This window comes from Ahaetulla prasina, chromosome 3 (genome assembly GCF_028640845.1).
Source record: "Ahaetulla prasina isolate Xishuangbanna chromosome 3, ASM2864084v1, whole genome shotgun sequence".
NCBI lineage: Eukaryota > Metazoa > Chordata > Lepidosauria > Squamata > Colubridae > Ahaetulla > Ahaetulla prasina.
Genome location: NC_080541.1, coordinates 119,891,740 through 119,919,451, shown reverse-complemented (window position 1 = coordinate 119,919,451; position 27,712 = coordinate 119,891,740). Strand labels below are relative to the sequence as shown.

The 27,712-nt window shown below is 42.3% G+C and overlaps 1 protein-coding gene across 2 annotated transcripts in view; it reads right to left on the bottom strand.

The window, feature by feature from the left end:
- LOC131195441 (dimethylaniline monooxygenase [N-oxide-forming] 4-like) overlaps positions 1–27,712 on the bottom strand; it is a 52,677-nt gene that overhangs the window by 11,511 nt on the left and 13,454 nt on the right. Inside the window, exons 2-7 of one of the 2 annotated variants that reach the window (XM_058177346.1) lie at positions 27,221–27,422; positions 16,112–16,232; positions 12,966–13,123; positions 9,609–9,797; positions 8,852–9,014; positions 1,064–1,206 (exon numbers count right to left, since the gene is read on the bottom strand). In XM_058177346.1, coding sequence (XP_058033329.1) covers positions 1,064–1,206; positions 8,852–9,014; positions 9,609–9,797; positions 12,966–13,097 — 627 coding nt within the window. In that variant the 5' untranslated portion in view covers positions 13,098–13,123; positions 16,112–16,232; positions 27,221–27,422. The remainder of the gene's footprint in view (positions 1–1,063; positions 1,207–8,851; positions 9,015–9,608; positions 9,798–12,965; positions 13,124–16,111; positions 16,233–27,220; positions 27,423–27,712) is intronic. The other variant, XM_058177347.1, reaches the window with a different exon arrangement.

Here is a 27,712-nt window from a genome sequence, read left to right as displayed (position 1 = left end):
TATTATATCAGGCTTACCACTAAGGATATGAGAATAATATGACCTAATAATGGATAACTTATAAGAGGCTACAGAATATAGCAAGCTAAACAATTTTGGCAATATTTTCAAGAAATAATTAGAAAGCAATAATAAGAGGGGCAATAATTCTGAAATATAGGTACAGGTAGTTCTCGACTTATGACCAATTTTCTGTTGTTAAGCAAGACAAGCTCTCAAGTGAGTTTTGTCCCATTTTACAATCTTTCTTGCTAACTGTTATTAAATGAATCACTGCAGTTAAATTAGTAACATGGTTGTTAAGTGAATCTGGCTTCTCCATTGGTTTTGCTTGTCAGAAGGTTGCAAAAGTTGATCACATGAGCCCAGGACATTGCAACCATCATAAATATAAACCAGTTCCCTAGCATCCAAATTCTGATCACCTGACCATGGGGATGCTGCTATGGTCAAGTGTGAAAAACGGTTATGTCACTTTTTTCAATGCCATTGTAACTGAATGGTCACTAAACGAATGGTTGTAAGTCAAGGACTACCTGTAGTCAAAGAACATTTGATTGCATCATTATGATGTCTTAAAACAGGAACTTTTTGGTGATATCTATCAACCACCAGACCTTTTGTTAGGATTTTTCAGCCCAGAAATAGTTTTCTGAACAAAGTCTTTAGACCTATACTTGGAGGAAATAGAAAACAACTAAAGTAACACCATAAAAACAGATAAAATGAAAGCTTTCAGAAGATGCAGGTGCTTAGACCAGCTTTGTTGAACTAGCTATGCCAGTCATAGTCAGCGATTCAGAAGAAAATACTGTAGTAATAAAAGTTGCACTTAATGTTTATTTGCCATGCACTTAGCATATGACTCCTCATGAAAGGAAGAGTGAAAGTAGGCCCTGTCTTTGCACAAAAGATATGGCAAAACCATGATTCACTGCATCTGATTCTGCTCTTTTAAAATTGATATTGTGTGAAGATGATGAAGATGACAACAACTCCAAGTTGACCACTTATTCCTACTGAAGAGTAGGAGCATAGCAGTCATTGATTCAGCAAACAATACCTTGGCAGCTGTGCGGCTCACTTCCACGGCAACATCACCTCCAGTGTTCCCAGCACCAAGTATCAGAACTTTTTTACCCTCTAACCCTTTTGGATCTCTGTATTCCCAGCTATGCATGTAATGACCTTTAAAGTTTTCCAATCCTGCAAAGTGACAGGGAAGACAATGTCACGTTTCATGAGATATTTTTCCCTGACAATAAAAGTTTTTTCCATTATTACCAGCTACTCAATACAGTGCCAAAGGTTCTTTATTAAACTTTACAGTGTCTATTCATATATATATCAGAGGCTATCTGCTAAGAAAGTTAGGGGAAATACTGTACCATAGCAAGAGGCGGCTACATGGCCTCATTTTTTAACTGTATGAAAAATGGCTGCCCAAAACCTTGGATTTAATCCTCTCAAATGGGCTTCAAAGCATCTGTGAATGCAAATATACTACCTCTCTGCAACACCTTAAAATGTCCTTTTCTATATTGACTCCCTTGATATTCTACATGAGTTTTTTAGAAGCATTTGGTTGTGTCTACTGCAGTGGTGGGTTGCTACCAGTTCATCCTGGATTGGGCAAACTGGTAGTGGTGGTGGCGGGAAGCTCACGCGCACGCCCACAAGCAAACCAGTAGCGACGGGATTTGAAACCCACTACTGGTCTACTGGGGATATTATGCTGGACTATATAGTCCTGGTCTACTGAAGCTCTGACATTATCAGATTTATTCAACTGTAAATGGGACTGATTTCCTTCTGTTTTCTTTCCATGTAACAGGGAAAATTGTTTCGTTGTCTCTAAACCTTTTAAATCTTCTGCCTCAATTAGTGATTGTAATGATCCATTTCTCATCTATGAAAATATTGAAATCCAAAAAGATATGATAGGAATTACGTAATTTTGAGAACATAAATAGAAATGGGGTAGACTAAGACAACAGGTTAGATAAGTAGCTTTAGGTCTGTAATTCCCATTATAATTGCCTCTCTGCTTTCCGGATCTGCTGTTCTTCAGGGGAGAAAAATCTTCTTTTGTAATCATTTTTCCCATTGAAAATAAGCAAGCAATTCTGAGGACAGCAATTCTGATATTGCAAGAACATGTAATAAAATTGCTTTTTGCCCAGACCGGATAACACTACATCCTTCCCCACTGGCTATTTATTATTCAAGTTATACATGCTAAGACTAGAAAGGTGATTTTAGTGTGATCCAGGATAGCCCCAAAAATGATTTTATTTGGATGGGTAAAAAACCGAGAATAAAGCTAAAAATAATGATAGATACACGTGAAAGAGGGGGGTTAAAAATGCCTAATTTGAAATTATATTATGAAACAGTTGTTTTGTCATTGATTAGTGATTGGTTTAATTTAACGGAAGAAAGAATTTTGAATATAGAAGGTCATGATTTGTTATATGGATAGCATGCTTATCTAGTATATAATAAGAAAGTAGATAATACTTTCAAAAGTCATATTCTCAGGAATGCTTTGTTAAGGATTTGGAAAAAGTATCAATATAAATTAGATAATAAGATACCTATATGGACAATCCCCAGACATGCAATAGAGAATATAAATATAGAACAAAAACAAAAGGAGACTGCATACAAAGACCTTTTTTTGTGGAAAAGGGTAAATTACAACTGAAATCTTTGAATATATTGAAACAAGAAGGGAAAAATTATACATGATTTCAGTATGGACAATTGCAATCTATATGGAGTATGGACCCGAAAAGTGGTATTGCGCTAATTGAGGAAAATTTGGTAAAACAAATTAGAGTTCAAAGTCAAATGCATATTAAAAGGTTATACAATGCTTTGATAGAAATAGATTCAGAAACGGAATTAGTTAAAGATTGTATGATAAAATGGGCACAAAATATTCAACAACCTATAATGTTGGAAACGTGGGAGAAAATCTGGGTTAGGAATGTTAAATTTACTCAAGCACAAAATTTAAGAAATTTTTTTTATAAAATGTTTTATAGATGGCATTTAGATCCTAAGAAGTTGGCATGTATGTATCCGAATGTGCAACCCAAATGTTGGAGATGCGATTGTGAAGATGCTACTTATTATCATATATGGTGGACTTGTAAAAAAATTAAATCGTTTTGGATTAAAATATGGTGGATTATGCAGAATATTTTGAAAAAGAAGATAAAGTTTATGCCACAACTGTTTTTACTAGGCATAATCACGGATTGTACAGTAATAGAGACTAAATTGATATTGAACTTAATATCAGCAGCGAGACTTTTGGTGGCGCAACATTGGAAGAACGAAGAACTGCCTACAATTGAAGAATGGACACTTAAAGTTTCAAACTTAGCAGAAATGCAAAAATTTCTGCGTATTTGAAAGACTACTCACAAGAACGATACATAGTGGAATGGAGAAAATGGATTGATTATATTCAAAATAAGTATCAGACCAAAAAGTATCAAATAGCATATGAGTGATGGTAGGGATTGTATTGTATTTGGGTATTAGTTTAAAAGGGGAATGGGAGTTAAGGGATCAATGGGGGAGAAGGAATTATGGGGTATGGTTTTTGTAGTATTCAGCGTATGTTTGTTAGATATTATACCCTGTATTTTGCTCTGGGAAGTCTCTGGGGGAGGGTGAAGGGGAGGGAGGGGGGAGGGTGAAGGGGGGAATTTTTTTTAAAAAAAACTTGCTTGTTGTAAAACTTTTTCAATTAAAAAAAAATGATTACTGACAAACCATACTCAATGAGTAGTCCTTAATGGTACCACATCTATATGGACGGAAGTAAGCAACAGGGTACCAGAAGGTTCGGTATTAGGCCCAGTACTCTTCAATATCTTCATAAATGACTTAAATATGGGAATAGGAGGGGAACTCATCAAATTTGCAGATGACACTAATCTAACAGGAAGACAAGCTCAGAATCCAAAAAGATCTTGACAGACTTGAACAATGGTCCTTATCTAATGGCATGAAATTTAATGTGGAGAAAAGCAAAATTTTACACCTAGACAGGAAAAACCAAAGGTATAAGTACAGATTAGGTGAAACCTGGCTCAAAAACACTAACTGTGAGAAGGATCTTGGAATCCTAGTAGACGATCACTTAAGCATGAGTCAGCAGTGTGCGGCAACAGGCAAAAAGGCTAATACAATCCTTGGTGGTATAAACAGAGGCACAGAATCAAAATCATGTGAAGTATTAGTATCTCTTTATAAATCCTTAATGAAATCACACCTGGAATATTGCATCCAGTTTTGGTCACCACATTACAAAAAAGATGTTGAGACTTTGGAAAAAGTGCAGAGAAGCGCAACTAAGATAATTAAGTGCCTAGAACCAAAAACCTATGAAGAATGGTTGCAGGAATTGGATACGGCCAGTCTAGAGAAAAGAAGCACTAGGGATGACATGATAGCAGTATTCCAGTATTTGAGGGGCTACAACAAGGAAGAGGAGGTCAACTTAAAAAAATAGAGAAGGCGACAAGGGGATCAGCCATACTGGACTTAATTCTCACTAACAGAGATGAAATGATAGAAGGTGTTGAAGCTACAGGAACCTTGGGGGCAAGTGACCACGCAATATTGGAATTCAACATTAAGCAAATACAAGTAGTAGAACAAAGTCAAACTAGAGTCTTGGACTTTAAGAGAGCTAATTGTTGTGTCTTGCCCGCCCTCAGAGCAGCCGGGGCCTTCTTACCTGCTCCCGAACACTGAGGAATGTATGCCTCCCGGCCCAAGTCCTGGCTCCATGCCCACACAAACTGCAGAAGAAGGAGCATCTCCCGGCCCCAGCCCTGACTCCATGCCCAGGCAAACGGAGCAGCTAGACCCCTCCCCCTCCTCCACAGCATGTGAGCCTGAGGAGGGTTTATTCCCAACAGCTGCTGATTGGTGTGACCCTCGCATCAGAAGGCTGGATAGGCGGAGGCAACAGAAGGAAGGGAGGGGCAGGCCTTAATGAGTGCTGAGTCATGGAGCCACACCCCATGGCCTATATAAAGGATCTGCTTTCTGGCAGTCTCTGAGTCAGGCAAAAGTCGAACTTATCTTGCTGAAGTCACTTACTGGTCTCCTGCCTGCTCTGAGGACTTTGCTAGGACTTTGGGCAGAGCTGCAGAGGCAAGCCTGATTCGGATTTCCCTGACCCGGCTGTCAGCGGAGGAGTGGGACACGACACTAATTTCAATAAACTTAGAGAGAGCTTGAGAAGGATTCAATGGATGAGAATCCTCAGGGGGAAAACGACTCAAGAAGCTTGGGAAATTTTGAAAAGTGAGATTATAAAAGCGCAGTCTAACACAATACCAATGAAGAAGAAAAATAATAGATCTCAAAAGAAACCAGCATGGATGCATAAAGAACTATCTGACAAATTGAAAGACAAAAAGGACAAATATAAAAAGTGGAAAGAGGGGCAAATAACTAAGGCAGAATATCAGCAAATAGCCCGAGCCTGTAAAGATGAAGTGAGGAAAGCTAAGGCTCACAATGAACAAAGGCTAGCGACAAAAGTAAAAATAACAAAAAGCTTCTTCCAACATGTTAAAAACAAGAAAAAGTCAAGGAAACAATTGGCCCATTGCTGGGAGAAAGTGGCAAGAAGATGACAAGCAACAGGAGAAAGCAGATCTACTTAACTCATATTTTGCATCTGTCTTTACACAAAAGGAAAAAACAATCCAACCTATCAAAAGCAGCACTACAAAAAACAGATTAGAAACACAAGTTAAAATAGGGAAGAAAATGGTAAGTGAACACCTGTCTACCCTAGATGAGTACAAATCACCAGGACCGGATGGATTATACCCCAAGGTTTTGAAGGAACTGGCAGACGTGATTTCAGAACCACTGAACTATATCTTTCAAAGATCCTGGAGCACAGGGGAGCTGCCAGAGGACTGGAAAAGAGCTGATGTAGTTCCCATCTTCAAAAAAGAAAAAAAACAGATCCAGGAAACTACAGACCTATCAGCCTGACCTCAATACCGGGGAAGATTCTGGAAAAGATAATCAAGCAACGAATCACCGAACACCTAGAAGCAAACAAAGTAATAACCAAAGCCAACATGGGTTTGTCAAAAACAGATCATGCCAGACTAATCTTATCGCATTCTTTGACAAAATGACAAAATTAATAGACCAGAGGAATGCTGTCGATATAATTTACTTGGACTTCAGTAAAGCATTTGATAAAGTGGACCATAACCTACTACTAGATAAAGTAGAAAAATGTGGGTTAGACAGCACCACCACCAGATGGATTCGTAACTGGCTGACCAACTGCACTCAACGTGTAGTCCTCAACGGAACTACATCCACATGGAGGGAAGTATGCAGTGGAGTACCCCAAGGCTCTGTTTTAGGCCCAGTACTCTTCAACATCTTCATCAATGACTTGGACGAGGGATAGATGGGGACCTCATCAAATTTGCAGATGACACCAAGCTGGCAGGAATAGCCAACACTCCAGAAGATAGGCTCAAGTTACAGAAAGATCTTGACAGACTTGAACATTGGGCGCTATCTAACAAAATGAAATTCAACAGTGAAAAAAGTAAGGTTCTACATTTAGGCCAAAAACAAAATGCACCAATACCGTATATGTGGTACCTTGCTCAATAGTAGTACCTGTGAGAGGGATCTTGGAGTCCTAGTGGATAATCATTTAGATATGAGCCAGCAGTGTGCAGCAGCTGTTAAAAAAGCCAACACAGTTCTGGGCTGCATAAACAGAGGGATAGAATCAAGATCACGTGAAGTGTTAGTACCACTTTATAATGCCTTGGTAAGGCCACACTTGGAATATTGCATCCAGTTTTGGTTGGCACGATGTAAAAAAGATGTTGAGACTCTAGAAAGAGTGCAGAGAAGAGCAACAAAGATGATTAGGGGACTGGAGGCTAAAACATATGAAGAACGGTTGCAGGAACTGGGTATGTCTAGTTTAACAAAAAGAAGGACTAGGGGAGACATGATAGCTGTTTTCCAATATCTCAGGGGCTGCCACAGAGAAGTGGGAGTCGGGCTGTTCTCCAAAGCACCTGAGGGTAGAACAAGAAGCAATGGGTGGAAACTGAGCAAAGAAAGAAGCAACTTAGAACTAAGGAGAAATTTCCTGACAGTTAGAACAATCAATAAGTGGAACGACTTGCCTTCAGAAGTTGTGAATGCTCCAACACTGGAAATTTTTAAGAAAATGTTGGATAACCATCTGACTGAGATGGTGTAGGGTTTCCTGCCTGGGCAGGGGGTTGGACTAGAAGGCCTCCAAGGTCCCTTCCAACTCTGTTGTTATGTTATGTTATGTTAACTTATTTTCCAAAGCACCAGAAGGCAAGAAAAAGAAACAATGAATGGAAACCAATCAAGGAGAGAAGCAACCTGGAATTAAGGAGAAACTGCCTAACAGTGAGGACAATTAACTAGTGGAATAGCTTGCCTTCAGAAGTTGTGGGTTCTTCATCACTGGATGTTTTTAAAGAAAGACTGGATAGAAATGGAATAGGCCTCCTGCTTGAGCAGGTGGTTAAACTGAAAGACCTCCAAGTTCCCTTCCCGCTCTATTCTGATTGATTGAATGCCACTGATGAAATATCTTAGAGCGGTTGGGCACATTTCTTCTGCTAATCCCCTATGGAGGACAAAGGGAAGACTACAGGTAGTCCTCGATTTATGACCACAATGAAACGCCAGATTTCTGTTGTTAAGTGAGACATTTGTTAAGTGAGTTTTGCCCCATTTTGTGATCTTTCTTGCCACAGTTGTTAAGTGAATTACTGCAGTTGATAAGTTAGTAATCTGGTTGTTAAGTGAATCTGATTTCCACATTGATTTTGCTTCTCAGAAGGTCACAAAAGGTGATCACATGACCTTGGGATACAACAACGGTTATAAATATGAACCAGTTGCAAGCATCTGAATTTTGATTGAGGGGATACTGCAAAGGTCATAAATGGTCATAAGTCACTTTTTTAGTGCCATTGTAACTAAATGAAGTGTTATAAGTTGAGGACTGCCTGTATTATTATTTTAAGTTGGGGTACAGCTGGCCACTAAAGTCTCTTGGCAGTTTATAATATAACAACTATCTTGATGTTAGATTGTTAACAATTAAAAGCCAAGACAAGTTAAGCAAATAAAATGAATAATTAACAATTAAGCAACAGTTATAAACCAAAATGTGTTTTAAGGACGTTTTTAAAAGTTAATGGAAATATCAGGACCCTGAACTCTTCAGGAAAAACATTCCACAGAATTGAAGTGTCAGCCAAGAAGGCTTGACCTGAGTCAATGCCAGATCAACCCCCTGTAGGTAAACGTCATCACTGCTCTCGGTAACTGTAGAAGTTCCTATAGAAAGAAACATTCTCTCAACTAACCTGGACCAAAGTTTTGTAGTACTTACAAACAGCATTTTGACAGGAAATGAACAAGCAGCTGGTGCAATAATTTGAGCACCCACAGGATACAGGCTCTTTGCATTTCCCCCCAAACCAGTTTGGCTCTTGATTTTTATATAAACTGAAGTTTCTATACTAAACTGCAAAGGTAGGCCAACATGCAGCATGTTACCTTTGTTAAGCTGTCCTGTACTATTTTAAAGTCATTTTTTGTCATCCCCTCCCCCAAGGAATGCAATTGGTTTTTTCACCCATGATCAAATCATGGATTATCTATTTTATTTTGAATCAACCTGGCATTATAAAACAGCAAGACCAGTTTTTTTAAAATAGCTGGAACCATAATCACATTAATTTATTTGTATTAAGCAAATTTGTTCAAAACTCACCAGGAAAAGAATCTAAGGGTAGATTAACTTCTGTATAATGGCCACTGCAAATCATAACTGCGTCAAAGACAGTTGATGCCTGTTTTCCGTTAGCCTCTGTGTAGACCACCCATTGTCCAGTAGTTTTGAAATCCGGATGTTTTCTGATGCTGTATACTATAGTCTTGTATAACCCCCAAACAAAACAAAATAACTCGGCATCATTATAGAGTGATGACATCCCCAATTTTGCTGTTATTTTGTGTTCTATTGAGATTTGTAAGGATTACTAGATAAGAAGGTAGAACTACTCAAAAGGCATAACAGTTAACAAGAGCACTAAGCACAGAAGAAATTCTTGGTTTAGTAATAAATCTTACTGCTATCCATATCTAGCAGGAACTGTGTGTCCCCTTTTCTATCTAAACCAATCTAAAGTATAAACTCCAGGTTTTTACAAGATGTGTTATAATCCACTCGAAGAGTGTTGTACACATGAATAGAAACACTATATTTCTGGGTATAACAGTGGAATAAAATTCTAATAAATAAATAAATACTGTATAGGGGTAGGAAGCAGACTGCAGAAAGCTTCCCAGAGACAGCTGCCTAGATATTAAAGCAGGTCCCTTCCAGCCCTATGATTCTATGGTTCTATGCAATTTCTCTACTGTAATGGAATTCTATATTTTAATATATCATAGTGATTGAAATGTCACTTAACATTTACAGTCTTTTCCTATTCTGACAGTTGCAGAAATATCTACTTCCCCCTCACCTTAAATTGAATGCAATCCAGAAGGTGAAAATGTTTAGCATAATCCTTGAGGTACTCCAGGACTAAGGAGTGATGTAGGTAGTTAGGACAGCTTTCTGGAAATGGGAAGTCACTGAAGCAGGTCATTTCCTTGGACGTATTGCTCACCACAGATCTGTAAACATTGGTCCTTCCCTTTTCAGGAATGTCCTGTACAATGGTTGTATATAATATAGTAAAATGTTTATAAACCTTTAAACATCGTTTTTGAAAGTGCTTTGCAATGCACCTTACTATTTATATGTAATCTGCTTTAGCCATGGGATAAATCCAGGGGTAAAATTCAGCCAGTTCTATCCGGCTCAGGTGAATCTGTAGGAGGCTCCACCCATCCGTGCGGACATCATGATGTCGCTTTTTTGTGACATTTTAAGCCTCTGCACATGTGCAGACAATGGCACACATGAGCAAAGCAAGCGTGTGCATGGCGCACAAACATTTGCAAACCAGTAGGGAAGGTAAGTTAATTTCATCCCTTTGGTTTTGGTTTTTGGTTTTATTTAATTCTGACTACCTTTATTTTAATGACCTTAGGTGTTCAGCTTTGGACAGCAAAATGAATGGCATTTAACGTAAATATTAAAGAAATAAATAAAACAACATTACATTTTCATCTTATTCTACAACAGGTGTGTGTCAAACTCAAGACCCAGGGGCCAGATCCAGCCCACAGGGTACTTAGATCTGGCCCACAGGGCTACCCTGGAAATAGCGAAGGACCGGCCCATGGTGCTTCTGCCAGTGAAAATGGGCTCCTGAACTCTGTTTTTGGCTGCCACAGCATCCTGCAACCCTTTGGCAGTGAAAATGGAGCTTGCAGCCCTCCCGAGTTCCATTATGCTATATTATAAATAATTCAAGAAACAATATGAAAAATCTAGGTATTTTTCATTTACAAACTACCTAAGTGAATATATCCCTGAGAAACTGGATTGAGATCAGCTTCTGTATTCTAGCAATTCTAGCAACAGCCCATTAGGGAGACCAAAGTTGCTCTGTTTTTTCATTGGAACTATTCAGGTTCTTCTAGAACAAGAGTGTCAAACTCAAGGCCCAGGGACCAGATCCGGCTCGTGGGTTACTTAGATCTGGCCCGTAGGGCCGCCCTGGAAACAGCAAAGGACCATCCCACAGTGCTTCTACCAGCAAAAATGGAGCTTGGGAGGGCTGCACACGGCCCTCCCAGGCTCCATTTTCACTGGCAAAGGGTTGCAAAGGAGTGCTGGCAGAGGAGTGCTCGCAGAGCACTCGGGCAACCAGAGGCGCCCCCGATATGAATGACATCAAGCCAGCCCATCCTAGCCATGCCCACCCCAGCCCCCGAAAGTCAAACACAACCCTGATGCGGCCCTCAATGAAATTGAGTTTGACACCCTTGTTCTACAATCAAATTTTAATTAGATATGTTTTTATGTGTTCATTCCAAAGAATACTTTTTGGTGCAGGGAGACTTAAAAACATAAAAATGGTATCTTTGACACAGTGATATCTGTAGACATGCTTTCTATCTGTGAAAATGTGTTGAGAATGTCATTTTAGTGATTCCCAGAATGAGATAGTTTGGGAATGAGAGAATGCCTGGTTTCTTTGTCTTTCATCAAACAGGAAAGCTTACAAAGGTGTTTTAATATATCTAAGCTATGCTAGTAAAATATGATAGTAGGAAGTTTTAATATCTCCTACTTATGCACCATCATCTGAGAATATATATCATACATGTACAGCTTCATATGTGTGTGGCACTCAGTTTATAAAAAAACAGCTGTGTGGTGAAGTCAATGTGCATACAACCACTTAAATGCGTATATCCTGAGCTTCATTATAGAAACATAGAAAACTGACAGCCGAAAAAGACTTAGTGGTCCATTTAATCTGCCTTTTGGATGTTTTTGTTTTTTTAATTAATTATTATTTTAATTACTTTTTAATTTTAATTTAATTTTTTATATGTCCAACCCACAGATCTTAACATATGAAGGTGCTAAAATCTATGGGAATTATCAATATGAAGAGCAGTTTTTCTCATTGTTTCTCAACAATGCTTAATTAAAGAAAGGTCTCCTAATTTTTTACAGACTGCCTGTAGTCAATTCAGGGTTTTTATCTCCCTGCCAACTTTGGAAACAGTCAGCTTCTCAACCAGCTTTCACTTGAGCCCTCCCACTAAGAGCCCCACAATCTCTGACTGCTGCCTCTGAACTTGTGATGACAGAGGTAAACAAAATCCATGGCAAACTGCCTATAGGAATGAGAATCTCCTGAAGGGCTGGACTATTTATTATTTTCTTCTTTGGTTGAACTGGCAGAATTGGGCCGGTCTCCAGATGGAAGTGATGGATCTCTGCTCTTTGGACAAGGTTCATGTGTTTTACTTCCCATCCAAAAAAGACACACAGAATTCTTGATTGCATTTGGCAGCAGTGCAGCTTTCTCAAAGAGTTGCTTATAATGCTTCCTCCCATCTTTTTTCTCTGTACCTCCCATAGCTTCATCTTTTACTTATTTTCCTTTTCTTTAGTCTGCCTGTCTTGGTACCACCCTTGGACCCTTCTGACATCAATGTCAGTAGTTAGATATTGCTTCTTGTATATATATCTTTCCTCCACAGTCAAGTTAGTTTATAACTTAATCACAGCATCTTATAGCTGCTCAGAGCAAGATTATCTCTTGCTTTCTTTTTGGTCTCTTTCTATTATTTCATGGGTGTTGCTTTAAAAAATACTTTAAGCATTGCAACATGATCTCTGGAGGGCAAAACAGTTATAGGTAGTCCTCAACTTATGACCACAATTGACCCCAAAATTTATGTTGTTAAGTGAGACGTTTGTTAAGTTTTGCTCCATTTTATGACTTTGAGTTGTTAAGGGAATCACTGATAAGTTAGTAACCTGGTTGTTAAGTGAACGTGGCTTCCCCATTGACGTTGCTTGTCAGAAGGTCGCAAAAGGTGATCACATGATCCTGGGACTCAGCAACCATCATAAATATGAACAGGTTGCCAAGCATCTGAATTTTGATCACATGATTATGGGGATGCTGCAAAGGTTATAACTATGAAAAACGGTCATAAGTCACATTTTTCAGTGCTGTTGTAATTTTGAAAGGTCACTAAATGAACTGTTGTAAGTCAAGGATGACCTGTATTTTAGTTTAAAGGCCCCAAATTTTCTTTGATGGAACAAGCCCCACAACACACAGAAAAAAAATCCCAAACTCCAGAATCTTTGGATTTATGTAGAGTTCTTCTCTGTTGTTGCTTATAGAATGACTACAGTTAGGTTTTTTCCAGCATTTTAAATTGGAATTAGTGCTACTCACTGTGAATTGCCAAAGTCCTCCAATGACATCATTTTTTTCAAAGCAGGTAGGTTCCAGTCCTTCTTCTAGGCAGCACTTGATAGAGGCCAGCCCACTCACTCCTGCCCCAATAATGGCCACTTTTCGTCCCATACCTTGGTGTCAGGATAGAGGCTTTTCTGAAGAGGCATAGAAAGTTGCACTGGTATTAATTCACACACTACTATCTGTTGGACACAAAGTGTAAAGGTTATAATTCTGTAAAAACACTTTTATTATTTCCTCATGAAGTTGCATAAGCAGGAAGCATTTCTCTCTTCTCATTTCTCTCTTTATATATACTATATAAAGTACATATCTTTGCTAGTAAGTATCTGGTAAACTGTTTATATTGTATATTGGAACACAAATTACTGTTTTTTTCTCAGGGAGGCCCTCTTGCCTCTTTTAACACTTGAGCTTTGTTAATACTCACTGTTGACTAAACAAGATTCCATGCAGTGTCAGAAATACTCATAATAATGGTAAAAATAAATATGGAGAATACAGGGACTCCAGATTCTATTGGTTATGGGGCTGGGGTGCTCAGTCATAAAAAAAGGAAAGTAAAAAAAAATTAAAAAGGGAATTGTGCTACAATATAGCATTTTAAGTCAAGTTAATGAAAGTGGTTGCATTGCCAGGTCATACTATTTTTAACCACTGGTTGTTGAATAAGTCAACAGTTGCTGTTTTGGCACAACTTTCCAAACTCCATAATATAGTTTGTATTTTGCCTTACCATGGCAGTTTTATTTCTTTATTTCTAGAGGAGGTGGAGCTGTAGCAAAGGTGAAAGGCCACAGTAAAAGCAGGGTCAATGGCTGTGAATGTATTTTGTCAGAACTACCACAGAGAAACTCAAAAGGTGACCAAGAATAACAGGAACTAGTTTCATCACATGATGTAACAATAATAGAATTGGAAGGGACCTTAGAAGTCATCTAGTTTAATCCCTGCTCTCGCAGGAGACCTATACTATTTCTGATAGATGGTTGTCCACTCTCTTCTTAAAAGCTTCCACTGACGGGGCACCCACAATTTCCGAAGGCAGTTTGTTCCACTGGTTAATTATTCTCACACTTGGGAATTTTCTCCTCACTTCTAGGTTGCTTCTTTTCTTGCTTAGTTTCCATCCATTGTTACTTGTCTTGTCTTCAGGTGTTTTGGTAAATAAGTTAGTCCTCTCTTCCTTATGGCAACTGTTCAAGTATGGGAATACTACTATCATGTCACCCATGTGTCTTGTTTTCACTAGACTGTACCCAGTTCCTGCAATTGTTCTTCATATGTTTTAGGCCCCTAATCATTTTTGTTGCTCTTCTCTGAACTCTTTCCAAAGTCTCAATATCTTTTTTGTATTGGGGTGACCAAAACTCCATCCAAGAAGGGTTAAAAGCCATTTAGCATTAGCAGACAGTTGCTGGTAATACAGACTGAAAGGAAGGCAGAGAAGTAAATGCTGTTGGCAGCATAGTTCCTCTGTTATTTGTGTGTGAATTTGCAGCAGACCTGGAAGATCTGCATGACTTTTCCTGCACTTCTAAGCATTAGTCTTTCTTCCATTCCTGTGTATTCTCTGCAAGTATCAGTTTTCTCTGGGGAGAAATCCAGACAGCACTTAGTAGATTCTGAATTAAGTTCCTTGACCTGGAGGAGCATTGCATAGTCCAGCCTCAGTTTGAATTGGGAACTGTACCTTGATTATTTCTTCAGTTCAGTAGTTCTTCATTTGAGGATATGTCAGAGGAAGGCACGACAGTTCTAGATGAGCCACATCTAACAAATTATATTTCACTTAGCATGATGTGTCAACTAACCTGAGAGGTAATTGATATGCTCAAAGACAAAGAGTGGTTTCTTAGTTTTGATTCTAATAATTACGAAAGCAAAACACTGATAAGTTCCTGCTTTTGTACATTTCTCTGCCTTTTTGAGTAGGGGAGTTCATAATAAAACTGCAGCCTGCACATTTTGAGAAAGGCATACCTAATTACAGACATACATTTACGTACACTAGTCTACATGTATCTGTGCACATTTAGAATATGATGAAGTCATTTTGAATTTTGCAAAATAAAATCAAACAGAACTAGGAAACGGTGCAACTAAAAAATGCAGAATTCATTTCTCAGCAGAACATTTCCCTTCCCCTAACAACTATAGAATGGTTAAATTTTTTGTAGTTAATCTGTAGAGATTAAATGCTCACCATGAAGTAAATTGCAGACTATCACAAATATTCTGTTTTGTACAAAAACAATTTCATTTTTGTTTCCTCTACAACAAACTGCATAAAATTTGATTTTTACTTTTTTGCAACTCTAACTTTCGTTTTACAAACAAACTTTCCTTTTCTCTGCTGCCAAAACATCCAGATGTGAAACATGTGGACTTATTTTCAATACCCTTCAATACAGTATTGCAGCTAAAATCTATAGTGCAGGGAAGGAAAAATGCCTCTTGCCTCTCAAAACCAGCTGAAAGAGTGTATAAAACCCTCATGTGGATTTGTCCTAGGGCTAAAGTACGTTTTCTCCATAACTTATTTCTGAAGTTTCTGAGCATACTTTTTGCAAATAAAATAAATAAAAGCATATTCATATGATACTACTTCCTGTTTTTATAATAGTCTGAGCTCATTTATTTTGCTTCCTAAAAAGTTTTTGCCCACATTGTTCTGTGATCACAAGGATATCTTTAAGCGCATTCTGCAGGATACCTCTGTGCAATATTCATATAACTGAGTTGTTGATTAATGAATGTTTGCAGAACCTACCTGTGCAAATTTATCTGACTTTGGGCAAAAATCACAATCACAGGGCAAACAAAGGAACACGAGTTAAAGTTTGTTGTTACAACTGTGATTAAGAAACAAAAATGCTTCAGATTTCTTTCTCTGCAGCAGCATAAATGCAGCATTTACAGAGGTTTAAGTGTGGAGGAGGAGCTAAGGGGGAAAAGAGAAATTACTTGTATGTGTGCTGTTCAAAAGATTTTGACTCATCTGGCAGGAATTAAGAACAGAAAGAAAGAGAGAAGAAATGGGGAGGGGTAGAAAAGGGTAAAAATGTTCCCTCCAGTAGTTGCTTTCACAGAGGATTTGGGGGTGGGATTATTGTACATACCTTAAATAGGTGAGATAACTGAGAGTAATGTTTTCTCCTTTTCTCTTTAATCCACAAACTACTGTAACAGCAGACTCTCTTCATACAGCTTCATAAAAGGCAGTATTTCACAATCCACCACCTTTACAGCAAAAGTTTATGGAGAGATTTATTAAACTTTGCAGTGTTTCCATTAATATATAACTCTCATTTTAATAGGAAGAACTTTGTACCTGCTTCATCTTCCCCCCCTTCAACTTTACCTTAAAACAAATATTCCAGTAGTGTCTACATAAAGAGCTTTACTGGTGTATTTACATACATTGTTTTCCCCTTGAGAACTACACAAATCATAACTTGCATTTGACTTGACTGACAGCCCCAAACATTGATTCAGGCTTTCTCCTGTGTGCTGCTTAGAGAGTCCAAAGCAATGGGTGTTAACTTCATTTGATTGGCCAGAGACTGGTTGAATTTGTTTAAACACACCTCCTCTTCCTGCATAGCTCCAGTTTATTAACTCAGTCGGCCATAGAGAGACTTATCCTCTTTAGCTTCATTGCTTGGACTCTTTAATTGGTGCAATTAGGAAATAAAATTTGGGAAAAAATCTTCAAAATCTTTAAAAAAGCACTTCTGCTGGGAGAACTCCCAGACTTCTGCTGGGAGCCTGGATTGCGGCAACAGAGGCTCGCGCTTCACGCTAGAGCGAGGGTGGCATTTTCCCCCTCCTTCTCGGGCCATCGCGCCACGAGGGATTGCCGGATCGCCAGACTACACACTGCTGGAACATCTGAACCGTGAGTGGCGACCGGCAGAGTGCAGGAGAAGCTGTGGTGTCAGTTTTGCGCTAGCAGGGATTGAGAAATGATCTGTGTTGTTGGATGCAAGCTCTCCCTGCCTACGCTGCGGTTGATAGGTGCTTAGAAGCTGTGTTGTCGGCTTTGCGCCATTTTGGGATTGCCCCCCCCAACCTCCCCACCCCCCCATGCAGCTTTTATAGTGCTTTCAAGCGGCTTGGCACTGATGGATCCTTCTCTTATGATTCTTATTCTAGGATCCCTGGAACTGGGGCATTAAAGAGCTGGGAATTAAATTAGAGGCTTCTCCTAATTATTAGGCCTCTAATCCAAGATGGAGGATCACAGCAGGTCTTCTTCCTGGGCTTCTGGCTCATCCTCCCTAGGACACCATTCCAACATGGCCCCAGCCCCTCAAAGGAGCAGATCCAGCTCAAGGGGACCCTCCACCAGATCTAAATCTTCTGCTTCCCACCACTCTTCTGCAGCTGCAGAAAAGGATGCCTTGAGAAGGCAGCGTGACTTGGACAGGCAATTTGATAAAGCTAAACAAAAATTAGCAGAGGCCTGCCGGGAAGATACTGCCCCTTCTGAGGGCAACAGAGGTTCTATTGTGTCTGCGCCCCCCGAGTCGGGCCCCCTGCCAGAAAGTGACTCGGAAAGTGAGGGGGAAAGGGCCATCAGGACATACCTCTGGAGCACCAGCTCCTCTGGCTCAGCTGCAGGCCAGTTGGAGGAAATAACAAGGCCTCCATCCCCTGACTCTCCTCCCCAGGCCACGCCTCCAGACCCGGCTGATGGCAATCAGGCCTGGCTGATCCCAGGTTTCGGAGATACGAGAGGCGGCTACAACAAAGGAAGGGGTGAGGCCGGCCAAGAGAGTGCTGAGTCATGGAGCCACACCCCACAGAGTATAAAAGCAGCCCTGGCTGCTCTTCTGCTCCGTGATGAGCAAAAAATTGAGCTGAAATATTTGACTCGTGGAGAAGTGAACTGAACTCTTTGACTCGTGGAGAATTGAGCTGAACATTCGGCCTGGATTGCTGACTTCCTGGTTGCCCGGCAACCCCAAGATAAGGGAGACTTTGGTAGGCAGCTGCAGATTCCCTGCAGGACTGATAGCAGCCGTGAACTCAATTACTGGCTCATTTAGCCAGCTCGCGTGGCTGAGGCCTGGTGGGGACAGAACAGGTTCTAGCTCATCCTTGCAGGCTGAAACCTTTCACCAGCCCCAGCTGAATCAACCTGGATGGTCTCCCAACTTTCCCAATGATTCAGGAGAAAACCAGGAAGCAGTCAGTGCAGTTTTTGGAGAAGCTCCTAGAGCTATTACAGGGCCACCGCATTAGGCCAGGCCTACCCCACCATCTGCCACCTTCACTCCTACCGCAGCAGGAGTCCACCAAAGGGAGGACAATAACCCTGGCTTCTTCCAGGAAATCTGCAATCTCATCATGCAAACTGTTTCTCAAGGCATTGAGACAGCCTTTGCTCAGAGGGGCATCCCAGCCCCATCCATATCTGGCAGTCCAGGCCAAAGGATCCATTCTGAGAGCCATCCAACTAGGGAACATGTGCAGTGAACTTGTTCCCCTACCCCCTTCTCACCATAGTGAGGATTCATTTATGGGTGATGAGGATATGGCATACTACAACCTGTCTGAAGATGATGAGTTTGCCCCAGACAAACCTGCTCCTACTGGGCTGTTTCATCATGAGCTTTTTTATACATTATTACATAAGGCCAAAACCTCACGGCAATCGGAGGGAGCCTCAGATCCGTCAGACCCCACCAAATTCCTTTTCACTGAACCAGTTTTGGAGCAACAAGCAATTCCATCACCAAAGCCCTTTATTGATGTCATTCAGCGTCAATGGGGTCATCCTGGTGCCATCTCTGCTCCCAGTGGTTCAGACAAAAAGATGTACAAGACGGATCAGGACCTTGAGGACCTTCTCAGGGTCCCAACTGTAGATGCTCCCATGGCCACCCTGGCCTCTTCCTAACTTCTTGCCTTCAGATGCAGCGAAAGGCCTCTGAACTGAAGATAGAAGGGCGGAACTTTCCAACCGCAAGACTCATCAAGCGGCCTCATTGGCCATTAGATCAGCCATGGCAGCCTCATTCTTCGCAAGAACTTCCTTGATCTGGCTCAGACAAATGCAGGCAAGGGCCTCTCAGGATGACTCCCAATTGCACCAAGGCATCAACAAATTGATTGCGGCTGCTGAGTTCACCACAGATATTACTCTTAATTCAGTTAAATTTGCATCCCAAGCCCTTGCTTCCAACATCATCTCAAGGAGGTTATTATGGTTTAGACACTGGCAAGCTAACATGAAGACCAAATGGAGGCTGGCGGCTGCCCCCTTCAAGGGCGGTTCCCTCTTTGGGGAGGCTCTGGATCCTATTTTAGTTGAAGGGAAGGATAAGAGGAAAGTTCTTCCTTATGTTTCTAGAAAGTCGGACAGACGTTCCTCCTTCCCTTATCGCAGGCAGCCCTTTTGTGCCCAGGATCCCAGGTTCCAAGCCCCGGTCTATCAAAGATCCTTCCAGTTGTCTTCAGATAGAGCACCAGACACGACAGCCCTTTCAAGACAGAACCAGACAACCTCAGGCCAGATGGCCCTTCTGAGGATCCAGCTTTTGGCCCTATCGCAGAAACAAATGACTATTCCAATCAGGATCCCATCAGTGGTCACCTCACCATGTTTGCCAGCACTTGGCAAAGCACGACCACCGATGTCTGGGTGCTTCAGACCATCACACTAGGTCTCTCCCTAGAATTCAGCTCCGAACCTCCAAGGAGGTTCATTCAATGCTCTGTTCCCAGAGACCCCACCAAGAGAACTCTAATGGAAGCCGAGATTCAGCACCTGCAGTCCATCAGGCCCATAGAGCCAGTACCTCCTCCTCACCAGGGGTCTGGCTTCTATTCGATTCTCTTCTTGGTGGAGAATAAATCCGGAGGAAGCAGAGCCATTCTGGACCTAAAACAACTAAACTTGCACATCAAGAACCGCCGATTCAAAATGCACTCCCTGCATTCAATCTTGGGAGGCATCAGATGGGGAAATTTTCTAACATCTGTCGATCTCAGGGAAGCCTACTTGCATGTTCCCATCAGGCCAGCCCACAGACTCTTCCTCAGGTTCTGTTATGCAGGGGCCCACTTTCAATACCGGGCCCTGCCCTTCGGCCTCTCGTCTGCACCACACACCTTCACCAAGATCCTGGATGCAGTGCCCTCTTGCAGGCAACTCCCATTAGAATACAATGTTACCTGAATGACATATTAATCCAGTCTGCTTCCTTCCAACAGGCATTGCAGGACCTCCAGGTAACAATTCAAACCCTACAAGCTCATGGATTCTCTGTAAACAGTGAAAAGAGCTACCTTGCGCCATCAACCGACATTGTCCATCTGGGCACAGGGATCAAAACAAAGACCTGCCAAGTTTTTCTTTCTCGGTACTGCCTCAATAACATCAGAGCCATGGTGAGAAAGGTAGGGGCGCTCAAGAGGGCCCCCCTATTGTTGCTCTCCCAATTGCTGGGAAAAATGATCTCCTGTCTGGCAATTGTACTGTGGGCACGTCTACACTCACGACCCCTGCAGTGGATGCTTCTGCCAAGCCAAAGGGCAGGCACCAGTCATACTGAGACCAGGATCCTAATTTCCCCAAAGGTCAGGAAATCCATGCAGTGGTGGTTGTCCCCAGTCCTGTGAAAGGGCTGCTTGTTTCAGGAACATCAACATCTTGTCCTCACCACGAACGCCAGCCTTTACGGCTGGGGTGCTTACCTCCTAGATCAGGCAACCTAGGGTTGTTGGTCACCAAACGACCTAAAGAATGATATCAACTGGTTAGAGTTGAGAGCCGCCCACCTGGCGCTCTCGCTTCCCTTCGCTAAATGTGCTAACATATCTTTCATGAGTGGCATGGGGTATATGTTTTCGGCGCACACGGCGTTTAGGTTCCTATAGTCAACTATAAGACGAAAGGAGCCATCTTTCTTTTCCCGGACCATCACTGGCGCAGCCACACGAGGTCTAGCCGGTTGGATAAACCCCCGCTCTAGGTTTTTGTCTATGAATTTGCGTAGCTCACCCAATTCTTTTTGGGTCATGGGATAAGCTTTTGGTTTTGGAAGCTTTACCCCCGGAAGGATGTCTATGGCACAGTCAATAGGCCTATGGGGAGGAAGTACGTCTGATGCTTTCTCACTAAAGACTTCTCGCAAGTCCCAGTATTCCTTGGGTATCCTCTCCTCCCCGTCTATCCGTTCGATCATTGCCCCCAACGTATCCTGGTGCATGGCCACGGTAGATCCTTCTTGGGTTCCCCTTTTCCCTTTTAATGTTTTGGAGCGGAAGCGTGGGACTCCCGTTCTCCAGTTAATATGGGGTTCCATTTCCATAACCATGACAGGCCTAGCAACAGGGGTTGGTCCATTCCTGGGGCTACTATGAAGTTCAGAATTTCGCGGTGGTCTCCTATTATCATTTCTATGGGTTCTGTTACGAAATGGGCGGGTCCTCCCCCTGCCACAGAGCCATCCAACTGGGCAAACGCTATGGGCCTACTTAGGGTTCTCAATCTTAGTTCCATTTTTTCTACTAGTTCGGGACTGACCATACATCTAGTGCATCCAGAATCGAGTAGTGCTAGCAGTTCCCCCTTATTACCCGAAGAGGGTACATGTAGATTGACTGGAATGTCCAAGGGGCCCCGTGCCCAACTCACCAGAAGGTCTTCATCGGACTCTGATGTGGTTTTGCTGTCGTCAGTATCGGTCGACGCTTCGCCTTCCTCCTTGATGGGCGTGCCCTTCTTGGCAACGCCTCCCCACTTTTGCGGTTTACGCGCCTTAGCCGCTGGTTTCACTGGTTCCTTTTCACCACCAGAGGTCGCGCTTGGTATCAACTTAACCCTACAGTCGGCTGCTCGGTGGCCTTCTTTTCCACATCTGTAGCACGCAGACGAACGTGGTCTTCCTCCCTCCAATCTAGGGGCGTCCCTATAGGTGCCTTCTGGAGAACGGCCAAGGGATGGCCCTCCAGTGCGCTGTCTTCTGCCACGGTCCTTCACTAGCTCGATTTCCATCTCTGCTGCCAGGGTGTACCAGCCATACAGCGTAGTTGGAGAGGCTCGTGCTCGACACAGTTCGTAGAGATCTCCATTCAGACCATCTTTGAAAATGTCCACAAGGGTCACCTCCGACCACCCTCTCATCAAGGGAACTAAATCACTGAACTCCTGGTTATAATCAGCCACCGGTCTCCTCCCTTGCCTGATGGTTTTCATTCGACCTTTGGCCTTTTGCTCTGCCAGGGGGTCCTCAAACCTCCTCCTCAGTGCAGTCATAAAATGCTCGTAGTTTTGCAGTAAGGGGGAGTGGTTGGTATATAACGACACATACCACGCAGCTGCTCTTCCGGTCAAATTGTGGGTCACAGCTCTCACTTGTGCTGCCTGTGACCAATAATCTTCCCCCCAGTCTATCATGTGGTCATTCACTTTCGCCAGGAACAGTCCCAACTCCTTCGCATTTCCATCAAATTTCTCTGATATGGGGGGAATTTTTGGCTTTTTCCTTCCCCTGCGCAGCCTTCCTTGGTCAGCAGGTGGCGCGCGGCCCCCATCCAATTCAGCTTCCTCTGGGGAGAGGGTTCCCAGCTCTGGCTCTTCAGAAATCTCACCGCCCTGGGAATCACCTCTAGCTGGCCCCTTTGTCTTATCTTCCTCCTCTTCTCCCTCCCACCTGGAGGACCGAATAGGGGATTCATACCTTTGGCGAGCTGCTTGCCTTACTTTCACTTCACGGAAAAGACGCAAGGCTTCCTCCAACTGGAGTTTGTCCCTTATCTCTTGTTCTGCTTCCGAAAGTCTTTCCTTTTCTTTTTTCTTTTTCCTTTTAGTTACTCCAGAGGGAAGCTCTTCGGTGCTTGGTTTCCACCCTTCCTCTTCCAGCTTTAATTGCTCTGCCCACCGAGCTCTGCAATCTTCCAGCTCAGGGTTAAAAGTGTCAGCAGAAATTCCTCCGGACGCCTCCCCCAGCTCAGCCGGCAGCTGGCCTTCCATCACATTTGGGTTTTCTCCCCCCCCGGTATTGCGATTGCAATCCTGGTTGGTAGACATGATGATGAGATCCAACTTAATGTCAGGCTACCTCCGACTATAATTAGGAAAGAATTCACCTTGACTTCATTTGGAATAAAGACAAGTACTTTTACTTTTTACAGTCTTGATAGCAGCCAAGCTAAGTTGGATCTGAGACAAAATATGGCTAACATATCATATCCCCCCAATTGTCCCTCCTCCTCCAGGAGGTCAAGCTGGTCTGGTCCAATGCCAGCTCCTTCTCGGCCTCTCGTGGTAATCTTCTTCCACAGGTCTCTAGATGTCAGTCATTTTAGGAATGCAGTGTCTGTTAGAAAAGCCCGCGCTGATAACACTCAGTCGTTAATCATCCCTCCCCCACTGTTATGTCAGCCGACACTCTTAATAGGCTCCTTTCCCTTACCCTGTACGGTGGTATGATACATCTCATTTCCTTAATAGTTTTATAATACAGAAATAAACATTTCACATTCTATCTACTGATATAATCATTCAAAAGTATATGAAGATTGGAGTGGAGGCTGACACAGACACTTCAAGATACAGATAGCAGGCCACCACGTGTTATTGCTGATGGACAATGTGACAACAAAAGCTCATGTGAACTGTCGGGGGGGTACCCGATCCCGCCTTCTGATGAGCGAAGCAGCAGCGATGGGCCTGTGGGCAGAGAGACATCTTCTTTTGCTACAGGCAGACCACATATCCGGAGTCTCCAACATGCAGGCGGACTGGCTGAACAGGACCATCAATCAGTCAGAGTGGCAATTACATCCAGATTGGTTCCTTGCCATCACAACCAAATTTGGCCTGCCGCTAGTAGACCTCTTTGCCAGTCTGATCAACAAACAACTTCCATGATTCTTCACCAGGTTCCGCACTCGAGGAGCCGAAGGAACCGACGCCCTTCAATGCCAGTGGCCCTGGGGCCTCTTTTATGCCTTTCCTCCGACCCCCCCTTCTACTGTGGGTCATCCGGAAAATCCTGGAACAGGAGGCGGAGGTCCTTCTCATACTTACTGGCCATGACAGAATTGGTTTGCAGACCTCGTGAGTCTATCCATTATTCCTCCTTGGCAGATTCCACCTGATCAGATCTTCCTATGCCAGGAGGCCATTCTTTATCCGGAACCTCAGTGGTTCCAATTAGCCTCCTGGCACTTGAGTGGGAGATGCTAGGAAAGTTATCTCTACCATCTTGGCCTCAAGACATCCATTAACAACCTGTATTTTCGATGTCACATGGTTGTCTTTCCGTCACTGGTGCCTAAGACATCATGTAATCCCCACATCTGCTTTGATCCCGCAGGTTTTGAACTTCCTCCAGGACAGATTGGACAAAGGTTTAGCCACCAACACACTTCATTGGCAGGTCACTGCTCTAGTGACTGCCCTGTCCTGCGAGGGGGCTACCACTCTTTCGTAGCACCCATGTATTCATAGTTTCCTAAAAGGAGCTTGCAACCTGTGCCCCCCTCCAGTCCACAGATATCCTTCCTGGGATCTGAGCCTTGTCCTTCAGATGCTCACATCATCACCTTTTGAACCTTTGAGTTCAAAATTCTTGACATTCAAGGTCGCCTTTCTCATAGCGATAACTTCTGCTCGCAAAATTTCCGAACGGCAGCACTTTCAGTGAGAAAAGACTTGTGCATTTTTCACTCTAACAGGGTCATTCTCAGTTTAGAACCTACGTTCCTTCCTAAAATAAACACCTGGTTCCACAGGGCACAGAAAGTCATCTTACCGGACTTCTGTCCTAACCCCAAACATCCGACAGAACATCGCTGGCGCTCTCTGGATGTACGTAGGGCCCTGCGTACCTACCTTGACAGAACAACTCCATTTAGGAAAACAGAATCCTTATTCGTTTCTTTCTAACCCAGATCCCTGGGTGCCAAAGTAACTCCATCCACCATTGGCCTGCATTTCCATGGCTTATGACCAGCAGAAACACCGCCTTCTGGGCTGCATCATGGCACATTTGACGCGAAGTGCGGCCACCACATCTGCATGGGCCACTCAGGCCTCAATCTTGGACATCTGCAGAGCAGCCACGTGGGCCTCTCCTTCGCCCTTCATTCGAAACTACAAGATAGACCAATTTGCCTTGGCCGAGGCCTCATTTGGCCGGAGAGTACTGCAGCAGGTTCTCCCTGTTGCAGAGACTTAGGATTCTTCTGTTCCCCACCCTAGGGATACTTAGCTTGGGTATATCCCATTGCTTTGGACTCTCTAAGCAGCGCACAGGAGAAGGAACATTGGCTTACCTGAAGGTTCCTTCTATGTGCACTGCATGAGAGTCCAACTCCTCCCTAAATTCCTTTGAGATCAGGAGCCTGGATAGCCTTGTTTCTTTTCCAGATTGAATTTTGAGTTCGTCTTCTCAAGTTTCGGATCTTAGAATAGAATAGAATAGAATTTTTATTGGCCAAATGTGATTGGATACACAAGGAATTTGTCTTGGTGCATATGCTCTCAGTGTACATAAAAGAAAAGATACGTTCATCAAAGTACAACATTTACAACACAACATTTATTTACAACACAACATTTATCGTTAATAAACTGGAGCTATGCAGGAAGACGAGGTGTGTTTAAACAAATTCAACTCAGTCTCTGACCAATCAGATGAAGTTAACACCCATTGCTTTGGGTTCTCATGCAGTACACGTAGAAGGAACCTTCAGGTAAGCCAATGTTCCTTTCCCTATCCACAAAAGGCTTTTCTCTTGCAAATGTTTATGGCAGGCAGATATTATCTGAGTAGTATCAGTGGGCTTATTTGCAAGCCTCAGATAATGAACCCTCCAGATATTGTGACACCTGGAAAAGGTTGAGATGGTGCATGGGAAATAAGTGATTCTCTTCAATCTTTCCAGTGGCTTTGTTTCCAGGGCAAGTCCCAGATTATAATTATATAATAAAAGCCTCTATCAAACTTCATTAACATATTTTTATCTAACCATTGATAAAATAAATCCCATATCTTATAATATTGTTTATCTTCCTATTCTTTAATTTCAAATGTCAATTTGCTCATTTCTGCACATTCCATTATTTTCTTAATAACTTCATCTTGCATTGATATTTTCTCATTTTTCCAGTTTTTAGCAAACATAATTCTAGCCGCTGTTAATACATTTACAATTAAATATCTAATTTCTCTATTGTATGTTTCAGGTATGATCCCCAATAAACAAAGGTATAGAACAGCAAGGTTTCTATAGCCACAGAATTAGTGGTATTCTGTAGTGTTGGGATTAAATCTGAGCCTTTCTTCCCAATCTAGAAACAAATTGCTTCCAGACACCAGAATAGGATAGCTACTATATTGATTCTTTTTCTTGGTCCAAGGTTGTGATATTCAACTGGATATTATCCGCTTACCAATGATACCAATTAACTTCATACTAAATCTAAATAAGGGTGTCAGAATTGACCTTTATGGTGCAACACAGTGGAAGATTTTGATATAACCTCTCTTCTGCTCCCCAGAATCTCCCCCTCAAAAAGAAACATTACTATAGTGTTTTGATGTGGCAGCAAGATCGGACAGAAGGAGCAGGGCTCTGCAAACTTGTGCCAAAACCTCCTCAGTGGAGCGCCCCCTAAGGGGCTAAAATCACCCTATAGGGGTAATGAAGAAAGGAGGGGCATCCTGCAGGTTGTGGAAAGTGGCAGCTCTCCAGCTGGATCCAGGAATTTCTGTTGTGACCTAGGCTCAAGTAGGTAATAAGAAACTCAGTCAGTAAAAAAACCAGACAAACTTTATTCGAACAGCTGAGAATTACTTCATTCCCAGCGTAGTTCAACTAAATTAAAGCAAATTCCTCCCAACACAAATTTCTCAGTCCTATTGCAAACCTTGGTCCAATTAGGCAAACTGCCAAAGGCCTTTCTTGGCAAACGTTCAGAAGTCACTAATACAAAAATAAATGCAAGAAGATGAAGCTACCAATGTTGTTTTCCGGCAAAGCCCAAACGCCATTACTGGTCTGTTTTAAGCCTTATGGGAGGGGCCAATCATCTCTTGGCCCTACTCCCGAGTTGTCCTCTTTGCTTTAGCTGCTCTTGCCTTCTGGCAGCTCTTCTCATGCGTGCATTAGGAACAGCTCCTCCTGTTCCTCTGCCTCACTACTATCAGTCTCTGGAGCCTCTGGAGTCTGCACCTCACTCCCTGATGGCCCTGGCCCCATCTTACCCTCATCGCTGTCCGACTCCGTTGCCACCGCAGGCTGCTGGTGGACCACAAAAATTTCCTCCCATCCAATGATGAAAAGGAGAGGCAGCCATTATGGCTGCTGTGAAGCTGGGGCAGCCAAGGAAACAAAGAATGTGCTGGAGCCGTGTAGATGAACGGTGAATGGAACTGGGTGAGGCGATTCTTTTTTTTTACCTAGAACCTAACCCCAAAGAAATAAATATTGGAAAAGAGACTCTTTGAAATGCTTGTCAAAGCGATGAATAATTACAGAGAGAAAAATTATAGACCCAAAAGAAAAGGAACTAAAGGGAGCAAAATCTTTTAGCAAAATCTTTAAAGCAAAATCTTTAAAGCAAAATCTTTAAAGTATGGAAAGATTGGATTTTTAAACTTTATTGGCCATATTTTGATAAGGCATTTTAAAATGCTGGAATTATTTGTCTCAGTATTGACTATTTGCAAACGAACTGAAATAAATATTTGTCAAAT